The sequence below is a fragment of the Anser brachyrhynchus genome, assembly GCF_964034855.1.
Source record: "Anser brachyrhynchus genome assembly, chromosome: 1".
In the NCBI taxonomy this organism is placed as follows: Eukaryota; Metazoa; Chordata; class Aves; order Anseriformes; family Anatidae; genus Anser; species Anser brachyrhynchus.
Genome location: NC_137694.1, coordinates 143,874,835 through 143,894,851, shown reverse-complemented (window position 1 = coordinate 143,894,851; position 20,017 = coordinate 143,874,835). Strand labels below are relative to the sequence as shown.

Below are 20,017 nucleotides of genomic sequence, written 5' to 3'. Positions count from 1 at the left end.
AGCCTTTCAGACCCGGCATAAGCAGGAGGCGATGAGGAGAAGGCAGAGACTGCACAGCTTTCTTTGCACCTCCTTAACACAGCGATCCACGATCAGCCTTGAGTCTGAAGCCGGCTCCCAGCCTCCGATAAAACCACGCAATGGGAACAGCACTAAATGATCCGCGCTAAGCCCTCACGGTCAAAGCTCTTCTGCTGCTGACAGGTAATAGATGCCGGTGAGGCGGCAACGGTGCCCGCAAGGATCTTTATGGCAAAAGGAAAACATCTGTTCCTCCCGGCCTTGAAACAGTCAGGTTCCAAAACAAGCACGTTAAAATAGAGACACCCGCGAGGACAGCTGCCGTGCAAACTGTGCAGGCACACAGTCATCCGCTCAGGTGGGGATCTTGCACTAAGAAGAAACCATGTGGTGGAAAAAGCAGGTAGAGGAACACGCATATATGAACATTTTATGACTTTTTTTTTTTTTAAGCTCCCCTCTGTTGCCAATCTTCCCCCCGACCTAGCAGTACCAGTGTGAACTTGCTCTTTGCTGGAGCCTTCGTGCAAGACGCGAGCTCCCTCCAGCCAACCCATGTCGTGTGTCGTTTCCCAAGCTGCTTAATGACAGCCAGGGCTTTCTGCCCCACCTCAAACAGCGTGTGGAGCTCCCGATTCAGCCTCCCTCTTGCAGCAGCACCAAGCCTGACGTCCTCCCCTTCCCGAGAAAGCTCCTCCAGCCTGACAGTCTCGCCAACCACCCCAGGACTTGGATGAACATGGTAAGAGTTTGCCCTTTATACAAACTGGTGCCAGCAATGCTCCAGGAAAGTTTCTTGGATCACGTCCAAAAATATTCTTTGCAGCTCCAAAAAGACTGCCCCACCGGCTGTAAGCCTCAGCTCTTTTCAACCCTCTCCCAGACCAGGTATTACAGCTCAAGGGATCGTTCCGTTTAGCTCTGTTTTCCTCTGACCTGTAATAGAAAGTTCCCAGCAGCTTTTTATTTCTGCTTTTTTTTTGTCCAACCTAATCCCTAGAAGAAATCAGAGTTTAATCAGCTTCAGGAGATATTGCACGGCAGGGCTGCGCCTCAGCTCTGGGGGACAAGCAAGCAGGGTGCAAGCACTCCCCATGTGAACGATCTGGGTTTTTTGGCTCCCTGATCCAATTCATACCAAGATGATGAGAAGCAGCAAAGGCTTTTGGCTACAGGTTTGCTTTGGCTAACCCAGCAGTAAGTACAGCCACGGACTGATCAACTGGTCTCTACCAGGAAGGTGCCCTAAGCCAGGTAAAACAGCGTGCTCTTGTCTCCATACTAAAAAGACTGCCCATATCCAGCTCCTCCAGGATACCATGCCCCAGCTCTGCTGCACACTGCTGTGAAGATTTACGTTTCCTTGTCGTTTAGAGAGATGCACCAACTATTTCTTTTTTTCCTTCAGAAAGATCAAGATCCATGGACCATCTTTGATTTTTTTCACTCAAAAAAAAAAATTGTAAAAGGGTAAACTTTTGATGGTTATTATTTTTGTTTTCCCCTCATTTTGTCTGCCCGCATGTGCTGGAACACACACACGTCTTTACCTAGCTGTAGTCTTTCTGCAGACCGCTTTCGGGATGCTTTATGGGCAACGGGTAAGATCGTTTACGACGCCACGGTTTATAACACCATATGGACCATCAGATATATAGGCTGACAGGAATCCAAGCGACTTGCCTCCTCCAACAGCAAAAGGCAGCCAGCAGGGCTGGGAAGGCAGCAATGAATAATCCCGGTCACCTTCCCTGTCCGGGTGCAGGAGATGTGCCGTGTTTCTGTGCAGGCCCGGAGCTTTTGGTTTGGGGTTGTTCGTTTTTCTGCCTAGCACGTACGGAAAGGGCAAGACAGGCGAGCTGTAAAAGCGATGCAGCCTCCTTCATAAATCAGCGGGACACAGCACCCAGTTGTTTACTTAGCATAATTTTACCCAGACTAGACTGGACAAGCCATGAAACACTGGGCACAAGAGCTGAGAAATGCTGCTATTAAAAAGGCATGCGGAAAACTTTCCCAAAGGATGCCAAGAGCGTGTGTGGGAAGAGGTAGGAGGAAGAAGCAGCAGCGTCAGGGGTTACAACAAACAGAGAAGCAGCGGTTGTGTTTTTTCCCCTCAAAATTAGCTACCAGAGATTTCAAACAGAAAAGCGTCTCTGGAAGTGGAACACAGGACTGACAGTGGAAACAACGGCACAGCTGCACAGAAAGCCTCCCGAAGAGTTAAACAAAGTCGAGCCGCGTGTTCGGGGCGTAATGCGAGTTAACAAGCTCAGATGCACGCAAATCTGCCAAGTAAGCTTCGCGAAGGTTTTAAATGTTGGTGTTTTTGTGGGGTTTTTTTTGCTTCACGAGAAAATGGATTCTTCTAAGTGAAGAGCGACTGCCAAATCTCACAGCATACTTGTGTTGCATCTGATAACATCAGTCACGGCTCGCTTGGTATCCTACAGTGTGTACAGCAGCATGCAGCAAGCAGCTCGTGGAGATCTAGCAGCACGGTCACCGAGTGCCTTTTGGGAAGGGGTCAGCACTGACTCAACGCAGACTTTTCCAAAACAATGCCCCATAAGGAACAGAGACACTTGCATATAAAGATTAAAGACAGACTGCAGGGATCTCTCAAATAATGCCTCCCCCACCGCACGCATGCAGCCCGAGAGGCAGCCTACATATGTACATTTGGGAAAATCGTTTTGAAAGCGTGTATATGCTGATAGTTCATATTGTTCCCCTTTTAAGGCCATTGAACTCGCTCCAGCGACAGAATAGCTCTTGATTGATGAACGCTGGTGTTTTGTTGTTATTTGCTCCATGCTCCAGTGAAATTTTTTCACCCTTACATGTGCTCCAGCTTCACCCTCGGAAAGCGAAAAGACAATCTCCGTGCATGATATTCTGGAAGAAGGCTTGTAGACATTTAGATCTTCCAGATCTTTTATTGCTTGACCTATAGATCTGTGGATCTTTAGAGATCTATACGATCTTACAGAGCTTTCCTTAATTTGTTTAGAGAGGAGAGAAGTGGAAGAGCCAGCGAAGTTGCACGTCGACACCCCGCATCGTTTCAGGCGGCAGTACTGACTAGTCATAATATATTCAAAGATCAAGCTGATATCTTCAGCCCACCTCCTCTTTTCTCATCCTTACCACCATTCTTCTCGAAATTAAAATCTGAAGAGAAAACCACAAGAAAAGCTGGGACGGATGAAGAGCACTTCCAAAGCACCACGTTCAGTTTGAGCTGTAATGTTTCTTCCAGCGTTGCTAGTTGGAGGTTACGCTACCTCATTTTCTTCGTGCCAACCAAAACTTTTTAAGGGAAGCCTTTGCTTTGACTTGGACATTCCTCCTGTTTGGAGGAATCAAAGCTTTGCAGCCCAGAGCTGATGTAACCCTGGTGATCCTGAGCAACGCAGGAATTGCAGAATTGAGCCTTGAAAACTGAAAATCTGGGGCGTGCCCCTGCAGCTTGCCAACACATTAGGCTTTCTAATTTTTTTAAGCGTTTGGCAAAGCAAGCACTGGATCAGAGGTAACTGAAAAGAAAGAAAGTCTTGTGCATTCTCCGCGCAGGTTAGACAAAACAATCAGATATCATCCACAGCACCGCTTGTATTTAAGCATTAAAGACGTAGCACTGCCAGCAAACCATGTAGCGAGGCGTGAATCACCTGGAGTTGCAGTAGCTGCTCATCATAAAAATCACAATTTCGGTTTTGTAGAAGAGTTTCCGTTGAAGCCTCTCTCCCCACAGGCACATACACAGCTAGTTACCGTTAGTCTACGAGAGCTGTTCATGCAAATGTAGCTCTTGAAGCAAGTGGAGGAGGTAAATTTGAGGCTGTGGTTCCTTCGGCATTTCTTTCGGAGCAGTGCTGGCGGTGGCAGTCACTTCACACCTCCGCTGCACCTCTGTCCCAAATTCTCTCCTCCTACCATCCCCATAAGTTGCCGTGAGCTACAGTGATGATGGAGCTGCTTTAAACATTGCCTGCCAGCCAAAGGAGATGCTTAGGGAGGCATCCCTTGAGGAAACCAAGCCACGGCTTGACCGTAAGGCCATCTTTGCAGCAACATCAATTTGAGCTACTCCTGAGCCTTCTCTCATCTGCCACCAAGAAAGCGGTACACGCAACTGTGCCGTCCATGCCTGGTGTTAAAAAGCAGGGCTGGCTTAGCACGACTTGGAAGAATTTACACCACGCTTTTGGCCTCGGCAGGCTCATTACTTTGAACCAAAAACACATGATCTCCGCTGGTAGGAGCGACGACACTTTTAAGCTGCGTGGGGCTAACATCTCCCGACTCCTCCCTCTGACTGCCCTCATCCCCTAAAAAAGCATGAGCTCGTGAGATAGAAGATGGACAGTGCCAACATACAACTTTCAAAACCGGCCAAAAAGCTGCAGAAAGTTTCAAACCATAAGCCACCTCCCACAACATGAGCTCAGCCACACCGTACGCAGCATTTTTCAATTGTTTTCCTTTTGCTGTGCAACCTCTCCATTACAACTGTTTGTGATTAATGCATGCTATTAAAAACAGAGGGAGCGTGCAACGCAGCCAGACTGAATGTTATAGAAGAAGCCTTCGTCGTGCTTCGGGACGCTGCCGTGCTTCAAACCGCTGCACGAATGGCAACGCCTGCTGTGCAAAGAGCATTCACTTCATGTCAACGCACCTTCCTTCTTCCCTGGCCTGTCTACACGTTAACTTCTGCAAGACAGCTCTGCCTCTTCACGAAGGCTGCCTTTGAAAACCTCCAGCTGAAAGTTGATTTTTATCAGGCCATCTAACAAAGCCAGAACGTCCAGCTCTTGGCAGACACAACGGCTTAAGTTAGGGATCGGCAGACGCAGTGCCCATCGATCACAGGGAGGGAGATTCAGAGATAGGACTCAAGTCCTACCGGTTAACCTATCCCCACCTCCTTGTTTTCCTCCCTCTCCTGCCTGGTCACCCGTTACACCTCGGCCACTCGCCCCTGCAGCTTGTGTCCAAGTCCATTTTCACTCGCTGAGGCCCCTGCACACGCCAGCAACACAGAAAACATTTTGCAGCAATATCCTCGTAGGAGTTTTTGCTTCACATGAGCAGCTTGCCAAAGACCCCCTGCTCTGTGCAATGCATGCACATTAACATAATTTTTCCCCTAAGGCCTATAGAAGACGGAGGAGTTTAGGAAAAGAAGACGCTGGGTTTGAAGACGTACAACCTCTCTGCAGAACCGCAATACCAGCCAGGAGTTACAGATATCACACAACGGGATCTCATTCGATTTTAAGTCTGAAGCTGTTATGTTAATTGGGGATGCAACCCTGTAAAACACAAATGGAACCAAGAGGGAAAACTCGAGCTTTTCTGATCTGTTTTGAAGACTTAATTTAAACTGTTTGCTTTCTGAGCAGCATAAACTACAAGGCAGCTAAGGATTCAAGTATGGGCATATATTTTTTATTTCTCTGGCTGGGTTAATTTCCCGTCTTTCTCATCTAAAGCTCCACAGTAAATCCCCCTGGGTCAGTTACAACTACTACTTTACACTGCTGAATTCTGCCAGCAATCTGCTCATCGTTCCTGCAGATGTTTCTGCTTTCAGGCTTCTGGGAACTTTATTGGACCCATTTCCTTTGAATAAATGCACACCCTTTTTAGGCTGCACATGTACCAGGGAAACTACTGTCCTCTCCCTCGAGCAGCCTCCTCACCTTCTTCCTCAGTAAAGCAGAAGCAAGACGTTATATTTGAAAGAAAAAAAAGTGGGAACGAGCCTTTTTTCTGAGAAGTTCTGGAGGAGGAGTGCTACATGTGCTCGCGTGTGCTGGGACCAGACAAGACCATTTGTGAAGGCCGGAGGCCCCAGCACACAAGCACACAGAAATCTCGCAAAGGGCAGATGGGCTCAAGAGGTCAGGTCCTGCAAACAGAGAGCAAGCATTCACATGCAAGGACCGTGCCCTTCAACATAAATCCGATGTAAGCCATATGTCATCCTCGCTGCTGAATTTCACCCGTATTAGTAATAAAGCAGAATGCTTCTCTACTCACCTCAGTAACGTCCATGACTTTGATGGCTGCCAACTGACCCGTTTTGACATGTCGACCCTGGAGAAGAGAGAGAAGCGTCAGCATCAGTGTTTCATCCATCCCTTCAACGCACACAGAGCAAAACATTCGGACCAGAGCTCCAGCTGCTGGGTTTTCCCCAGCTGTGACGGACCCTTCTCTTCTGATACGTCAACAACAAATACTCCACATGGCTAAAAAACGAATTTCTCTTTGAAATATTCTTACAGAAGTCTTAAAACCCATTCTTTTTTCCCACATTAAAAGGATGATCGTGGAGATCAAGCACAGACAGATTATATTTGCAGCTTCTCTTCTGTCTACTTTAGCAAAGCTCATAGTCGGTAATGATCATTTATTAACACACCAGCACAGTTAAACTCCACGTGCCACATACTTCATTTCTACGCACTAGTGTCTGATAACTGAGCGGTATACTACTGGGCAAGCACAAATATCATGGGTGGCTGAAAAAGGACATTTCTCTTGGATTTGGTCTTAACTATCAAAAAAAGGAAAAAAATGGTGGTGTTTCTTCAAGTGACGCATCAGACCTGCAACAGCTCTCTTTGTCTGTCTCTTCCCGATGAAGACAACCTCTCCCTTCAGCTACACCACCATAAGGGTAGGGTTTCTCGGTACAGCTTGAGCTGAATTAATAGATCCCAGCTACTGCAGCGGGGAGCTCTTACCCTTCCCCTGCCTCCCTCCATCCTCCTGTCGCATATTTCTCCCATGAGCACAGAACTCATTCTGGCACTCACCAGATCATATGATAAGCTGATTTAGATCACTAAAATGGCAGAAAGTTAACACAGAAAAAGCAAACTGCGGGGCGGGGAGGAGGGGGGATGCAGATCAGGAAATTAACTTGGTTTGCTCTGCAGTCAGAGCAGAGCCAGAGCTGGCACAGGGCGGACCACGTGGCTGGGAGAAGGGAGCACGACGGCCTCCTTCCAGCTCTGCTGAGCTGTAACTCAGCTCAGCTGACTTGCAACGAAAAACTTTTTTCCTCCAGTATATTTTTACAGGAGGTGGGGCCATATCAATTAGCCATTCCTTTTTTTTTTTTTTTTAATTCTAAGCAGGCACTGAGCAACGGTTCCAGTACCAGCGTTTTCCAGCTCTCCACGTAACACAGGGCAGTGACCTCCCGAAACCCCTCCCAAACCTCAGCTCCAAAGGCCCTTCCCCAAATCAGGCCGGCTCTCCAGCAAGAGGCATGCCCACCACACATCTGAATTCCTCGCCCACAGATCAGGAATGATACCTACAGCATCCTCTATAGCTGATGGACATTAACAGCATCTTTTTTCTTGGACCAACTTCTAAACCTCTTCACTTTAATCAAGACTGGCACCCCACAAGTGGAGCACCCCAAACCACGAGTCTCTTCGGAGAGATCCCGGCTCCTTCCCACGTTACGGTGCCCCCCGGGGAGGCGATGCCCAGCACTGCAGCTGCACCACCCAGAACTCGGACGAAATGCCGCAGAAATCACAGCCTCCAGCTTCTTTTACGACTTGCGTTGCGCTGCACTCTCCCCTCATTAACCAATCCACGTGCTTTCTATAAATAAATTACTGTACTCAGGCTTCTGCCTGCCCTGTAAAGTCTCTTTATTACACACATCTCTTTTTACAATTTGGTCTCAAGCTAGGTTGGATTTTGAAACAAAATTAGGGTCGTAACCATATGTGTGCAATGGCCAAGATCGACCTCAGCTCGACCCTACTAATTCTTGAGCCTTTCAGCGAGCCCTGGGGAGATGCAACTCCAACATCCCACCCTGGACCTCTGCCTAATGACAAAAGCCTGTGGTGGTCTCCTCGAGACTCACCGTCCTGCCAAAGGAGGAGGGGAAAATGCCTTCGCCCGAGGTGGAAAGATGCCTCCTCTCTCAGCTCTGCCCTTATTCTCCACGGCTCTGGGGAGGGAATTAAAAGGTCCAAGGACGCCGGGAAGCACGGTTCGAGGAACAAGAAGAACATGCTAAAGATAAGAGAGGAACAAGGACATCTCAGAGGGAAAAAATAAAACAAAAGCTCAGGGAAAAAAAAAATTGCTTTATTTATCACTTTAAACCCTCGAACTACTGCTGGACCGGCTATTTCCAGCGATGAGCCTGAGATTTCCCAGGGTTCAGCCTCGCAGCTTTTCCTCGAGATGACGTTCCTCCCTGCAAAAGCGGCCCACTCCGATGAGTAATGCACAGCAGCCCAGCCGTCCTTCCCCACGACGAGCTTCTCCAGTACAGAAAAGCTTCTCGGGGTCCTGCCGATGCCTCCGCCGCCCGCTATCGAAGCGCGGGGCGCAGCCAGCGCTCGCTTTTCGCTTCGCCGCCTCTGCGGCGGGGAGGGGAAAAGCTCCTCCAGCAGCCTCCTGAGGGACTGGAAGGCAGGGGAATTGCAGACTGTGGGAAACGTGGGCTTCTCGGTATCTCAGGCCAAATTTAAACCCCGGTCAGTTCAGAATTATCGTTAAAAATTGCTCCAAATACCCTTTGTCGTAATGTATGGAGCGCTCATATAAGCATCTACAACATAACTCGGGGGTGCAGCGTGACAAACTGATTTATATGGGAGAAGTAAAAGGACATTTCGAAGTCACATTCTTTTTATTAAAACCATTTTTCGAAGGAGGGGAAAAAAGCAAACAGCACAGGCACAACATATAAGCAGGAGCAGAGCTTTTGTTTGTTTGTTTATCTGCTTCACCGCTCTGCTCAAGAACAGACTTGTCGAACTCTCAGCCCGCCGGTATAATTTCACTTGCAACACAAAACGGCCAGCTATTCCCGCTTTGGAAAGTGATATTCCGATATTCCTAGCTGGCTTTCACTTTGGAAAACTTTCTCCACCTTAAAAATAATAATCATCGTGTAAGTGGTTGAATACGTTGAAGGAACCGTGGAAATCACAGCTGGGAGAAACCCGCAGGACTCCATCTCTGTGGGTTAAAACGTATCCGAGCCCACCTCCCCGGGCACCTCATGAACACAGCAGGCAGCAAGGCCCTGGCCACGTCCACGCACCATCTCAGCGGTGAGGGTGTCTGTCCCTCCAGCAGGACAGCATTTTGCATGCACAACGATGCCCCTGCCTTAGCGCTGTCTGGAGCCGTGTCCCCCTTAGGGCATCCCAGGGCACCCCGACGCCACGCACAGGGTGCCCACCAGCTGAGCCCGGCCACCACCCTCCCGGACAAGAGCGTCCCGATGCATCCCCTCTGGTTAGGCCATGCTAAGAAGTTCACCAACCAGAATTTCCAAAGCGCTTGCAGTTACTTACACACCCTCCCCTGTCCCTTCCCTCTTTCCATGCATCTATTCATACTAAAGCACTCGCTTATCCTCCCGAGGAAGGAATGTGAAGATATTTTTGTAACTGCTGCTCCCTGCTATTTTTAAGTGATCTGCTGGGCAAACGCAGAACTGGGATGAGCAAGTCAATGGAGCCGAGCCTGCTGACCCAAAACCTTGTCCTGCTTCTTCTCATGCGGGATGACAGAGTTTTCATTTACATGCAGAGGATTTTGAAATACAGCTCTCCTCGTCAACCCTGCAACATTTAACTGGATGTTGCACTGGATCCATTACTTAAACATATTCCCAGCCATGTCTGATAGCAATATGCTGCTCATTTCTCATCTCAGTGGGCTTTCTGCATCTTGAATAGCAGAGGGGACAAGGGGAATCCTTGGTCGACTGCCAAGATCTGCAGAACATCATAAATTTCAAGCCTACCCACACTCTCCACGTCAGTTAGTACACCTACTTCTTGCCTCTTTCTTCCTCTGCACACGTTATTACTGTAGTTTTTTTGTTGTTTGGGAAAGGTTCAAAGGCATGTAGCGTTATGCGCTGGTTTAACTGTGTTTTTTTCCCCTAAGATGCCTTAATGTTATCAAAGAACCATGCAAATGAAATGCAAAAGGAATGCTATCCGCTCATTTACCTCCTCCCCCTCTAATTATCCAAGATACGTACTGCACAGCAATGCAGTTCTCCTACTGACACAGTTTCCGGCCCGTGCATTAATGTGCCTTTTGGGGGACTGTTCCTGGAAGTCTGCTCCCCAGCTAAATGGCACGAAAGTAGACCATGGGGCAACATCACAAGTTAAGGAAGGAAGGCAGCAGGCATGACTCATGACTCGCAAGCTTGGATTATCCTGCGCACTGTATACCACACGGTCTTTGGAAAACCTCTCTAACCTCCCGTTATTCTATGCTGACAATTACAAAGAAAGGAGCAACCAAGTTGAAAAAACCCTACTAAGTCACATTTCGGTTGCTACGATGCATGCATAAGTAGCAGGCCAGATTTCAAACATGCTAGCAAGCGAAAACGTCCTACTGCAGCACCTCCAAGTACAATGCCCCCGCGCCAAAATTAACTTTTCAATTTGCTTCTCATTTGGTTGAGTCTGAGCTCCTACCAGCCCGAGGCAATAGGCCATGGAGCAATGCTCTGCTCTTAGGTTGCACACCCCAGTGCAGTAAATGATACCGTATTGTCCCAATGCATGTTTACAATCAGCTCTTTTTGTCACTTGCCAGCCCAGGGAGTTTCAGACTGACCAACTCTGAGCTGTGAATACCCAGACTCTGTGAGGCATTTCTTCCCACTCCCCCCAAAATCCTAGGTCTACCCTGTGAAATGCAGCCAGGGTAATGCTTGCAGAGGACAGAGAGCATGCGTTTTAACAGGCAGAAACTCAGAACAGCGCAAAGCAAAAGCAACCTCCTCCATTAATAGAAAATAAAATAAGAATCAAATGTTCTTAAGCAAGTCTACCTCATTGCATTTGTAGCCAAAATAATGCCGTTCCTACTGATAAAGCTATCTGTAAGCTGAATAATTACAGGCTCCAGCCATGGAGATAAATTTGTACAAAAAAAGGGATAAAGTTTATCTGACATGGAAGCTCCTTCTAAAATAAAAATCTGCAAACAACCTCAGTACAAAAGCCTGGCAGAAATGCATGAGAAGGAAAAAAAAAGCCAAAACCAATGTTCCTTTTTCCTGTTAGCTGATTTCTAAACCCAAACCAACCAGAAGCTATTAAAGACTCCCACTGTTTAAGTCTAAAGACGGGACAGGGTTCTGTGTTTTCCCTCCGTCTAGCTCTTGACATCAAATGCCTGGAAAGCAAAATAGAAAACAACACCCTCTCTATCCGGCTTTCGCTATCCACGGGCTCCCTAGCAGTCTGTTGAAGAAATAATAATGACAATTTACTCATGCATAGCACCGCATTCTGTGAAGTATGAAAGACGCAGTTATTATCGGTTAGGCACTTCCAGGGACACAGGGAAAAGATGTTCCCTGCTAAAGCAGGGGGGGAAAAAAAGGAGGGCCCTATGCACTTTTTATCTCGGTTACTAGTTCTGCGGTAGCTTTCCCACCCCGAAGACGCTGGATGTACATTACCACAGGCACTTCCTACTCCCAACAGCTCATTGCCTAAATAGGCAAAAAGGACAGGAAAGCAGAAAATGGATGGTGGGAACACCATGGCAGGGAGCCACCATCTGACTTTCCCAGGATCACGGCAGGTCAGCGGCAGAGCCCGGAGTCACGGCGTGGCCCAGGCCCCTGCCCCATGCCCACCTCGCCCCGCAGACCAGCAGGACGGCAGAGGGAAGGAAGAGCACCGCAGGGGCTGACGGCTCTCGGGAGGATCTCCCAGGGCTACACGTGTCCTGCCTCAAGTGGCACAAAGCATTCCTCAGCAAATGGGGCCTGCAAGCCGCCCTCCTTTCCGCCTCCCTCCAGACTACCGAGCAGGAGAGGCCGATGAACTGGGGTCTTCTGGCAACACCCCCCGCACAACCACCACACATTCTCCACAGGGCCTCGACTTTAAGCCCACCGAGAAGGTTTTGAAAGATGAATCTTGCCGGGTGCTGCCTCTCTGTCAGACATGCCGGCCATCAGCGGGTGGCTGGACCAAGCTTTGTTGCTCTGGAGGTGGCCACCCAGAGCTTCGTGCCCCAGAGGCCGTGCTTCTTCCACAGGGACACTCGAGTTGACCCACTTGAGGCCCTAGCCTGGAAAACACCCTCTTTGGGAATAATCCTCCATGCCTTCATCCCCTCCTTCCAGCCACCACCAGGATAGCCCAGATTCAGCGACCTTCACCAGACAACGCCATCGCCCATTTTCACTTATAACAGAGCCTCCACCCTCCCAAAAAGAGAAGAGCTGCCATCTGCTTCTCTGTCTCTAACCTTATTATCCCTTGTGTGTTTTTCTGTTTCCAAACACACCTACCGAACTTAGCTGGGTCGTTATCGAAAGACACCAAAAAACACTCTCCCGACCCCAAAAACCGAACAGACGCCAAAACAAAAGACAGACTAAAGGAATACCTCCCACACAGCCACAGTTGGCTCAGAGCACGTTTGGCTTCCTCTGGAAACATCAGCTAAAACCTGCCGCTTCCACTTCTCGCTCAGATCAGTTCTTCACCATACCTTAAGGCTTTGGTATTCATTCAGCCCACCCTCCTAACATCGACTTGTCCCTTCTGACCCCCCACAACAGTCTCTCTCATGCAGAGCAATTTATTTCAGGCAAGTACAGTTGAAAACAAGCCTATAAGCAGGACGGAGAACGCTGAAAGAAGAACTGGGATCAAAACGAAGCGTGTGCCTACACACTGACACGGGCTACAGATACATGCAACCGTTCATTTTACACCCAGGCAGTCACTTCCATCACCAAACACCCTACAGCTGGCCTGGAGCTGTAGGTGGTGATCCCACCTTGAAGGGCATCACCACAGGCCCAGATGCCACCTCATGTTCACAAGCGCCACGTGCCACCTCAGGAAGAGGTGGCTCCCCACCACAAGGGGCACACCCCTTGCTGCCTCCACCCAAAGTGACCCACCAGGGTCCCCATGTGGTCAGACGGGGGGGCTTCAAAACAAGGCGGGAGCCTTCAGAGCCGAGAGATGGGGCAGCCAAAAGGCAGAGCCTCCCGATCACTTCTGCAGAGTGACGGGGAAATAAGCTGAACGTGTAGAGCCCGAGGCCGCTCCGCTTTGTTTGTTTTTACAATGAATTCACATCGACGTTTAACTCATCACCGCTGGACGTGCACATCTGAGCTTTCTGACCCAAGGGAGCAATTTACACCTTGGGAGGCCCTCTGCAAAGCCAGACAAGCCTGGGCCCGATTCCCCCAGCTCGCTGGTGGGAAGCTGCTGAGATAGCACCTGTGGTGGGGCAGGGTGGGCACCACCTGAAGCTGGAGGTGACATCCCACAGCGAACACTGCCGCTTCCAAGTAGCACTGCTGAAGAGCTATGGCACTCAAACCTGCCTCTTCCAGGGCTTGCTGTTTGGTCCGATCACTGATCTTAGGATAAAAGCACAAAATTTAAGTAGTGGGTGCAAAACAAATGGCCCCAAAGATCTGCTTTTGTTTGGCTCTTCCATGGGATTATTCTGGAAGGTACAAAACCTCATGAAGGAAAAAAAATAAAAAATAAAAAAGAGGGAGGGAAAGGGAGAAAGATTAGCTCTACTTCTTTCATTTCCCTTTTTAATATGGTTTTTGGTTCAGCCTGCCTGACGAGGAGCAGCCCACCATACAACTTCATTCAGCGTCCCCACCGAGAGGCCAGCCTTCGCCCAGCTGCAGAGTAAGATGCTACAAACACGTTTTATGGATAGGATTTGAAGCTATAATGGACAGCTTAACATTAAAGAGGGGCAAGGGAAAGGAGAACTATTTTCATTTATTACCAGCCCAGCGGAACAGTACAGGCGAACAGAGCAGGCAAGATTGCTTAATGAGGTTTGTTTTGACCTGGCTAAAACAAAAGACTTTACATTCGTGACCTTTAAAAAATTCCACAACATTAGCATTTACGGAGAAAAGTTAATGAATTCTTAACTTTATAAATATATATATATATATATAATGAAATTCCAGTCCAACTGTCAATACTCCTCCAGCTCCACAAGGCGCAATAAAGAAGTGCTGGACTCTGTGTTTTAGGGATTTTGCTTTTCCTACCTGGGGCAGACATGGGCAGGTACCTCCTTCATTTTTAACCAGTCATTACAAACACGATCAGTGCCACTTCTCGTCAGTCACACCTCCTAGTCGTTATGGAGGAGGGAGCCATAATTTATCAGGCAGCAAATGCTGAAGCTGAAATGCAGTTCCCAGGGCACAAGACACGCTGGGGAAGCACTACAAGAGGAGGCTTTCTTGCAAAGCATCAAACCAGCCAGTGTAGAAGCCACACAGACAGGGACTGTGCTTCATACTGTGACCCTGGATGTACGAGCAAATTAAGAAATATTTTCCCAACTTGTTTGCAAGATGCAAAACACACATTTAGCCTAAAGTTATATGTATTGTAATTAAACGAGGACTTGCATCGTAAGGCTCTTTCCAGATATTTTTTTTTTTAATCTTCTGATATCCTGCCAAGTACATCTGTGATTCTAAAGCAAAAAAACACCTTGTCCTTGAGAAACTGGCAGGTAGCCAGAGCAATCTGTAAACAGCTTTGTGTCCACATGAACTATTTTCAAATCCTCACGCAGTATTTTCAGACCTCAAGCTATTTCTGCTTTGTCAGCACTAGAGCCTGACTCAGAAACCCCAGCCTGTACTAACAACCCTTTCTTTACCAGACTGGCAAACAATAAAACGCCAACCTCAGAAAGTCTCTGATCCTATTATTTATTTATCTAGGGAAAGAGGGAGAGTGGAAGAAGGGACCAAAAGGAAGACCACTTCCTCTCGGTTGCCGCCTGAGTAGTATTTAAGTTGCGCTCCCAAAGCCTGTGGCCACCATGTTTATTATTTGAAAGGGCCACTCCACAGAACAGCCATTATGCAACACATTCAGCTTACAGGTTAATCCACGGATGAGAACAGTGTTCATTAAGCAAATGGAGCCTGCGCATTCTCCGATTATTACTTTTTACCAAGCGCTCAAGAACACACCAAGTGCCTCGCAAAAACCAGTCAAAACACGTTCGCTGCTCTGAAATAACACACCACGGGCCTTAGCAGACCAAGCTCTGGCAAACAAAAAGGAAGAGAAATTCCTAAGGAGGACGTGTAGAACAGGCACACTGAGCTTCTGCCGCTGCAACTGGTCCCCAGCCGCCCCACAGTGCACTCACAGCACAAATATAACACAGACTAAGCACAAGTTTTTTCACTGTAAAAGGATTTGTCAGATTTTAGACCCAAATACAGTTGCCTCCTGTAACTGTAGGTAGGACGCACACTGCCGACTTTTTAGCATTTCCAATAACAATTGCACTTGGGGAAAAAAACAAAAGAAAGAAATCTTTCCTCATGACACTGCACAAAAGCAGTGTTTGTCTCATGACCCAAAACCATCTGTTCCTGCAGACCACAAGTCACTAATCCGGAGCAGAACTGTCATTAGATGTAATGTAAAAATTGTTAGTCAGAAAGGCCAAGATTTTGGTTGCTAACCGTTCAGTGAACTGCAACAAAGAAGACAACACAGCATTGCCCCGGACTGCAGAAGAGGAGCGAATACCAGAACCCAGCTGCGGAGGCTGATCAATCCGTCTTGTAGGTGGCTGCAATGGGTTACGGTCAGGCGGCTTATCCCAACATCGCCGTGAACGAAGCCTCTCTCACGCTTCACGGGCAGCAGAGGGGATGGAGAAAGGCAGCGGGGGGCGCCTGAACCCCAAAGCACCCCCGGCACAGGGCACGAGGCCCCGTAAGCATCCCGGCATCAATGCTCACATCAGGGCAGAGAGGCAGCAGGGACACAGCCCCGTCTCAGAAGCACAACCTAAAGGAAACGGGCAGTGGGCCAGACCTCCTGAGGACCACAGCAGGCTGACCATCGCCTGGCCCATCAGCTCATCTCCCCTAAATACAGGTAGGGGAACAGGAGCCTGTAAACATTTCAGACTCGAGTCCCAGCCCCGGCGAAGTGATAAAATTGTTCCAGCCCCATCTCAGGAGCGCCCTACACACCCAAAGTTTCCGTACTCGGATGGGTGTTTTCCAAAGAGGTAATTGTGAAAGCTGTTACGTATCTGCCCATACCCAGATGTCTCCAAGAGCAGATAGGGCTGACTGCGAGGGACATACTGTGCCGTATCTGGCTCGCAGCACAGCTGGGGCCAGCACGCTGCCTCCTGCTGCATGGGTCTTTGCAAAATAACCAGTCACCTCTGCCACCACGGCTCGGAGACGGACCCGGACCAGGAACAACTGAGAAAACTCCAGCAAGAGGGAACAGTTTCTGGTTAGGGATTCACAGGTGAAAATACTGGTTAATCAGACTCAGATCTTAGCCTTTAAAGTCTGTACTCCTACAAACACAGATGCACAAAATGACAGTGATGTAGCCACACTTACTTTCTTACCATTCCTTTCCACCACTTCCAATCTTACTAAAAGGAGTGGGGAGGGGACTAGAAATTAAAATAAAATAAAATATAGAAAAAAAAAAGTAGGAGCCATCCACTTCTTTTGAGGTATTTTCCCCATTGCACTTTCCTAGGGTGTATGTAAACCTCCTGAGAGAGGAAACCCTGCGGACTGCTGCCATAAAAGCTACCTATCATTTACACAAATCACCACTTGAATCTGGAAAACAGTCACGTTAAACAACAATCAGGTAGTCTGCCCAAATGCTACAGCCATGACCTAAATACATTATGTGGTATGGTGGTGCAGAACAGCAGTTCCTAGAATTAAGCAATCTTCCAATTAAGTGCCATGTATTGAAAACAAAATTAAATCAGCTGTGATGCTACCCTACTCCTCCTCCTCCCTTCTCCCCACATCGGGGAAAGAAACCCAAACCCTTTCCATCCATCCGAGTGCTGGAGCTGAGAGCTGCAGCACCAGCAGGACTGGATTTCCAAGGTTTGGGAGGGGGTCGACGTGTGCCAGCTGTGCCTGTCCCAAATTACAGTACTCCGAGGACAGCTAAAACAAAGTAATTATTTTTTAAATCATCATAAAACAGGATTTCGGAAAGTTCCGATGCTTTTAAAGTTCGCCTTTTAAATTTACAGCCACTTGTCTAATTACTGAAAGAGCATTCCAGTTTATTATAATCATGTGTCTGCACTCCAAACATCAATATAGCGTGCTAGAATTGATTGCTCAATTACACAATGCACAGCTATTGCAACTGCTGTCAGAGGAGAACTCACAACACGTCTACGGGCTTGTCTTCCCAAACCCGAGCGAGACTAATACTTAACGCTGCAGTTTCACCCAACCAGCGGACCACTGGGAGAAGCACGTAGGAGATGAGATTCAGCACAACGTGCCGTCAAACACGGGCCGTGGCTGAAGACACGTGCACAGGTGAGTCCTTCTGCCACACATGGGGCAGACCCACCAAACACACCGCTGAATGAAGAGGCAACGAATCACAAGCATCTTTTTTTATATTTTTTTTTTCCAGACTAGACTGTGGCACAACGCTCTAAGCCTGAGCACCAGCCCCCATCACCGATCCTGGGTGAGGAAGGAGACCCCAAGGAGAGAAAGCCAGCGGCACGTCCCCGCTGCTAGCCCAGGGTGCTCCACCACCCAGGGACGCTGCCCGAATCCAGAAACCACCCGGCACCAAGGGAAGGAGGGTTGGGGAGAAGACACCAAGGTGCAGGCAGCCCTGTGTGATTCCCGGCAGTCCCAGCTCCAACAAAGCTGTGCCAAGATGCTGCTCTACTTCCACTGAAAGTGAAAAACACACACACATACACCAAAGCTAACTTTTTCTTCCGTCTGCACTCACCTCTGCTTGACTCTTGCTACAGCAGGCTCCTCCAACCAGCTCTGCCCAAGGGAAGATCCCCGTGAAGGCACCACAGGGGCAGCCCTCTGCAGCCACACACAGCCTGACAGAGCACAACCGGGTCCCCACGGACACATGGGTCTGTCCCAAAGGTCTTACTCTGGACCAGGGCCCAGGAGGATGCTTTAGTCAAAAATGAGCAAAAAGAAGAGGGCTCTCGTGCTACTCTTACTCCTCGTCCAGCTGCAGCGCATCTCAAACAGAGATGCCTGGAAAGAAAACAAACAAACAAAACCAGGCCCAAAGCCTCCAATGAATTTCCATCCAGAAAACCCCAGAAGCTTAATTTGATATTGCACTGGGCTTGAGTTCAAATAAACACGAGAATTCAAAGCTGGAAGCACAAAAGATGCCCAGTACTGAAGGAACAAGGGAAGGAGCTCATACTTCCCACAGGTGGAAAGCTACAGGGGCTTCCTGCTCTCATTTTTTTTTTTGCCACAAAACCTAAATCCAGCCAAGAAAGAAGCAAGGCTGAGAGGATCAGAGGTAAAATCATCCAAGGCACATCAGAAAGATGAAAAGTGAGGTACTGCAACACCCAAGTTTCTGCAGGGAGCACAGAGCAGGGGCTCCCAAGTGCTCAACCAAACGGTTGGGGCAGAGAAAACAATCAAAAGCAAATTACTGGCAACTGCTAACACTCTGTTTTAGCAAAATAAGCAAGTGCTTAATTTTAATTAATTTTGATGGCTGTTTTTTTTTATGATTATTTTCATCTTTTACTAACGCTTCAGTATCTCACAAGCCATCTTATGTACATGTTTAAAAGCAGATAACATACTGCTTCCAGTTAGTCTGCTCGTTAGTCTAGCAATTGCAGGAGAAACTTTTCCAAAGCAGAAAGAAAAAGAAGAAAAACAGCATTTCTCCATTACATGTATGAGCCAGTGCCTAAGACAGATTTAATCTACTTAACAATACCGTTTGCCACTTGCATTTGTAGTTAGCATTGAAATCACTGAGTGAAATTCAACAAGAAGTAGCAAGAGAGAAAAAGCCAACAGTCTATTTGCCTGCTGCATGAAAACGTCCAAGAACCGTCTTTAGGTAGAGGAGAAGTTATTGAAAATGATGAGGAAAACCTATTAGTGTGAATGCAAAGTAGATTATTCCAGCTTTCCATTCTTCATTTCTATGCTCATTGCAGGCAAAAGTTCACTTGTTGTACTCCTCTGACCCTCCATGAATGTATACACACACATTCAGCCCTAAGAACGCACTTACTAAGGACAGGTTTTGCCTCTGCCTCAAGACAGAAATCATTCAAAGCACAGGCAAGTCCGTGCCAAGATATTCCAGGAAAACAAACTAGAAGATACGTGATATGCTTAACTCAAGTCTGATTTCTTCAAGGAAATTAACTTGAAAAGGAGGCCTTCAGGCTGCATTTCTCCAGGCTGTGCTATGGGAGAGACCTGGCAGAGAAGATGGGTGATCCCCAGCAAGGAACCAGGACGGAGGTCCGCGTGTCCCACTTAGCACAGCCTCTCTGGGGAAGCAAGAAGCGCTATGGCTTTGGAAGAGCCCTTGAACATAGGATGTAAAGACTGCAAAAAAAAACAAAAGTATTTTACTGGTGGATGGGTCAATAGCAACAGAGCTGGAGATAGGACATGCAGGAGCAAGTACAGCCTTATCTTTCATCTCCTCATCAGATCTTCAGCACTCCCAGAGAAGACTCCTCCATTCTCAGGAAACAGGATCTCAACTGAGGATACCTAATGACTTCAAGCAGTGGTAGGATTTCATTTCCTCTGGTTGGAATCTCCTCGCAAACGATGAGCAAAGCCTTTCTTTCTTCAATCGAGATTACCTGATACTGGATCGAATGTGCCACTCACATGGCTGCTGCCTTCAGGATTAGGCAATAGTGTCAAGCAACCAAAATCCAAGCAGAAACGAAACCAGAGCTTCCTTCTGATCTCTAAACTCCCACATGCAAATAAATCCGTCTAATGGATACACTGCGACACAAAAAGGCGGTATCCATTCCAAAAAGCTGGAAGGAACAGCTGAAGGAAAAGAGAAGAGAAGAGACTGCTTCCAGTGCCAGCAGACCTCACAGAGGGTCCTGCCTTGTG

At 48.0% G+C, this 20,017-nt stretch overlaps 1 protein-coding gene across 9 annotated transcripts in view; it reads right to left on the bottom strand.

Annotated features, from left to right (window-relative positions):
- Nucleotides 1–20,017, bottom strand: part of MAP4K4 (mitogen-activated protein kinase kinase kinase kinase 4) — a 154,524-nt gene that overhangs the window by 77,646 nt on the left and 56,861 nt on the right. For all 9 annotated transcript variants that reach the window (XM_080601453.1, XM_080601454.1, XM_080601457.1 and 6 more), the window contains exon 3: nt 6,073–6,129. In XM_080601453.1, coding sequence (XP_080457579.1) covers nt 6,073–6,129 — 57 coding nt within the window. The remainder of the gene's footprint in view (nt 1–6,072; nt 6,130–20,017) is intronic.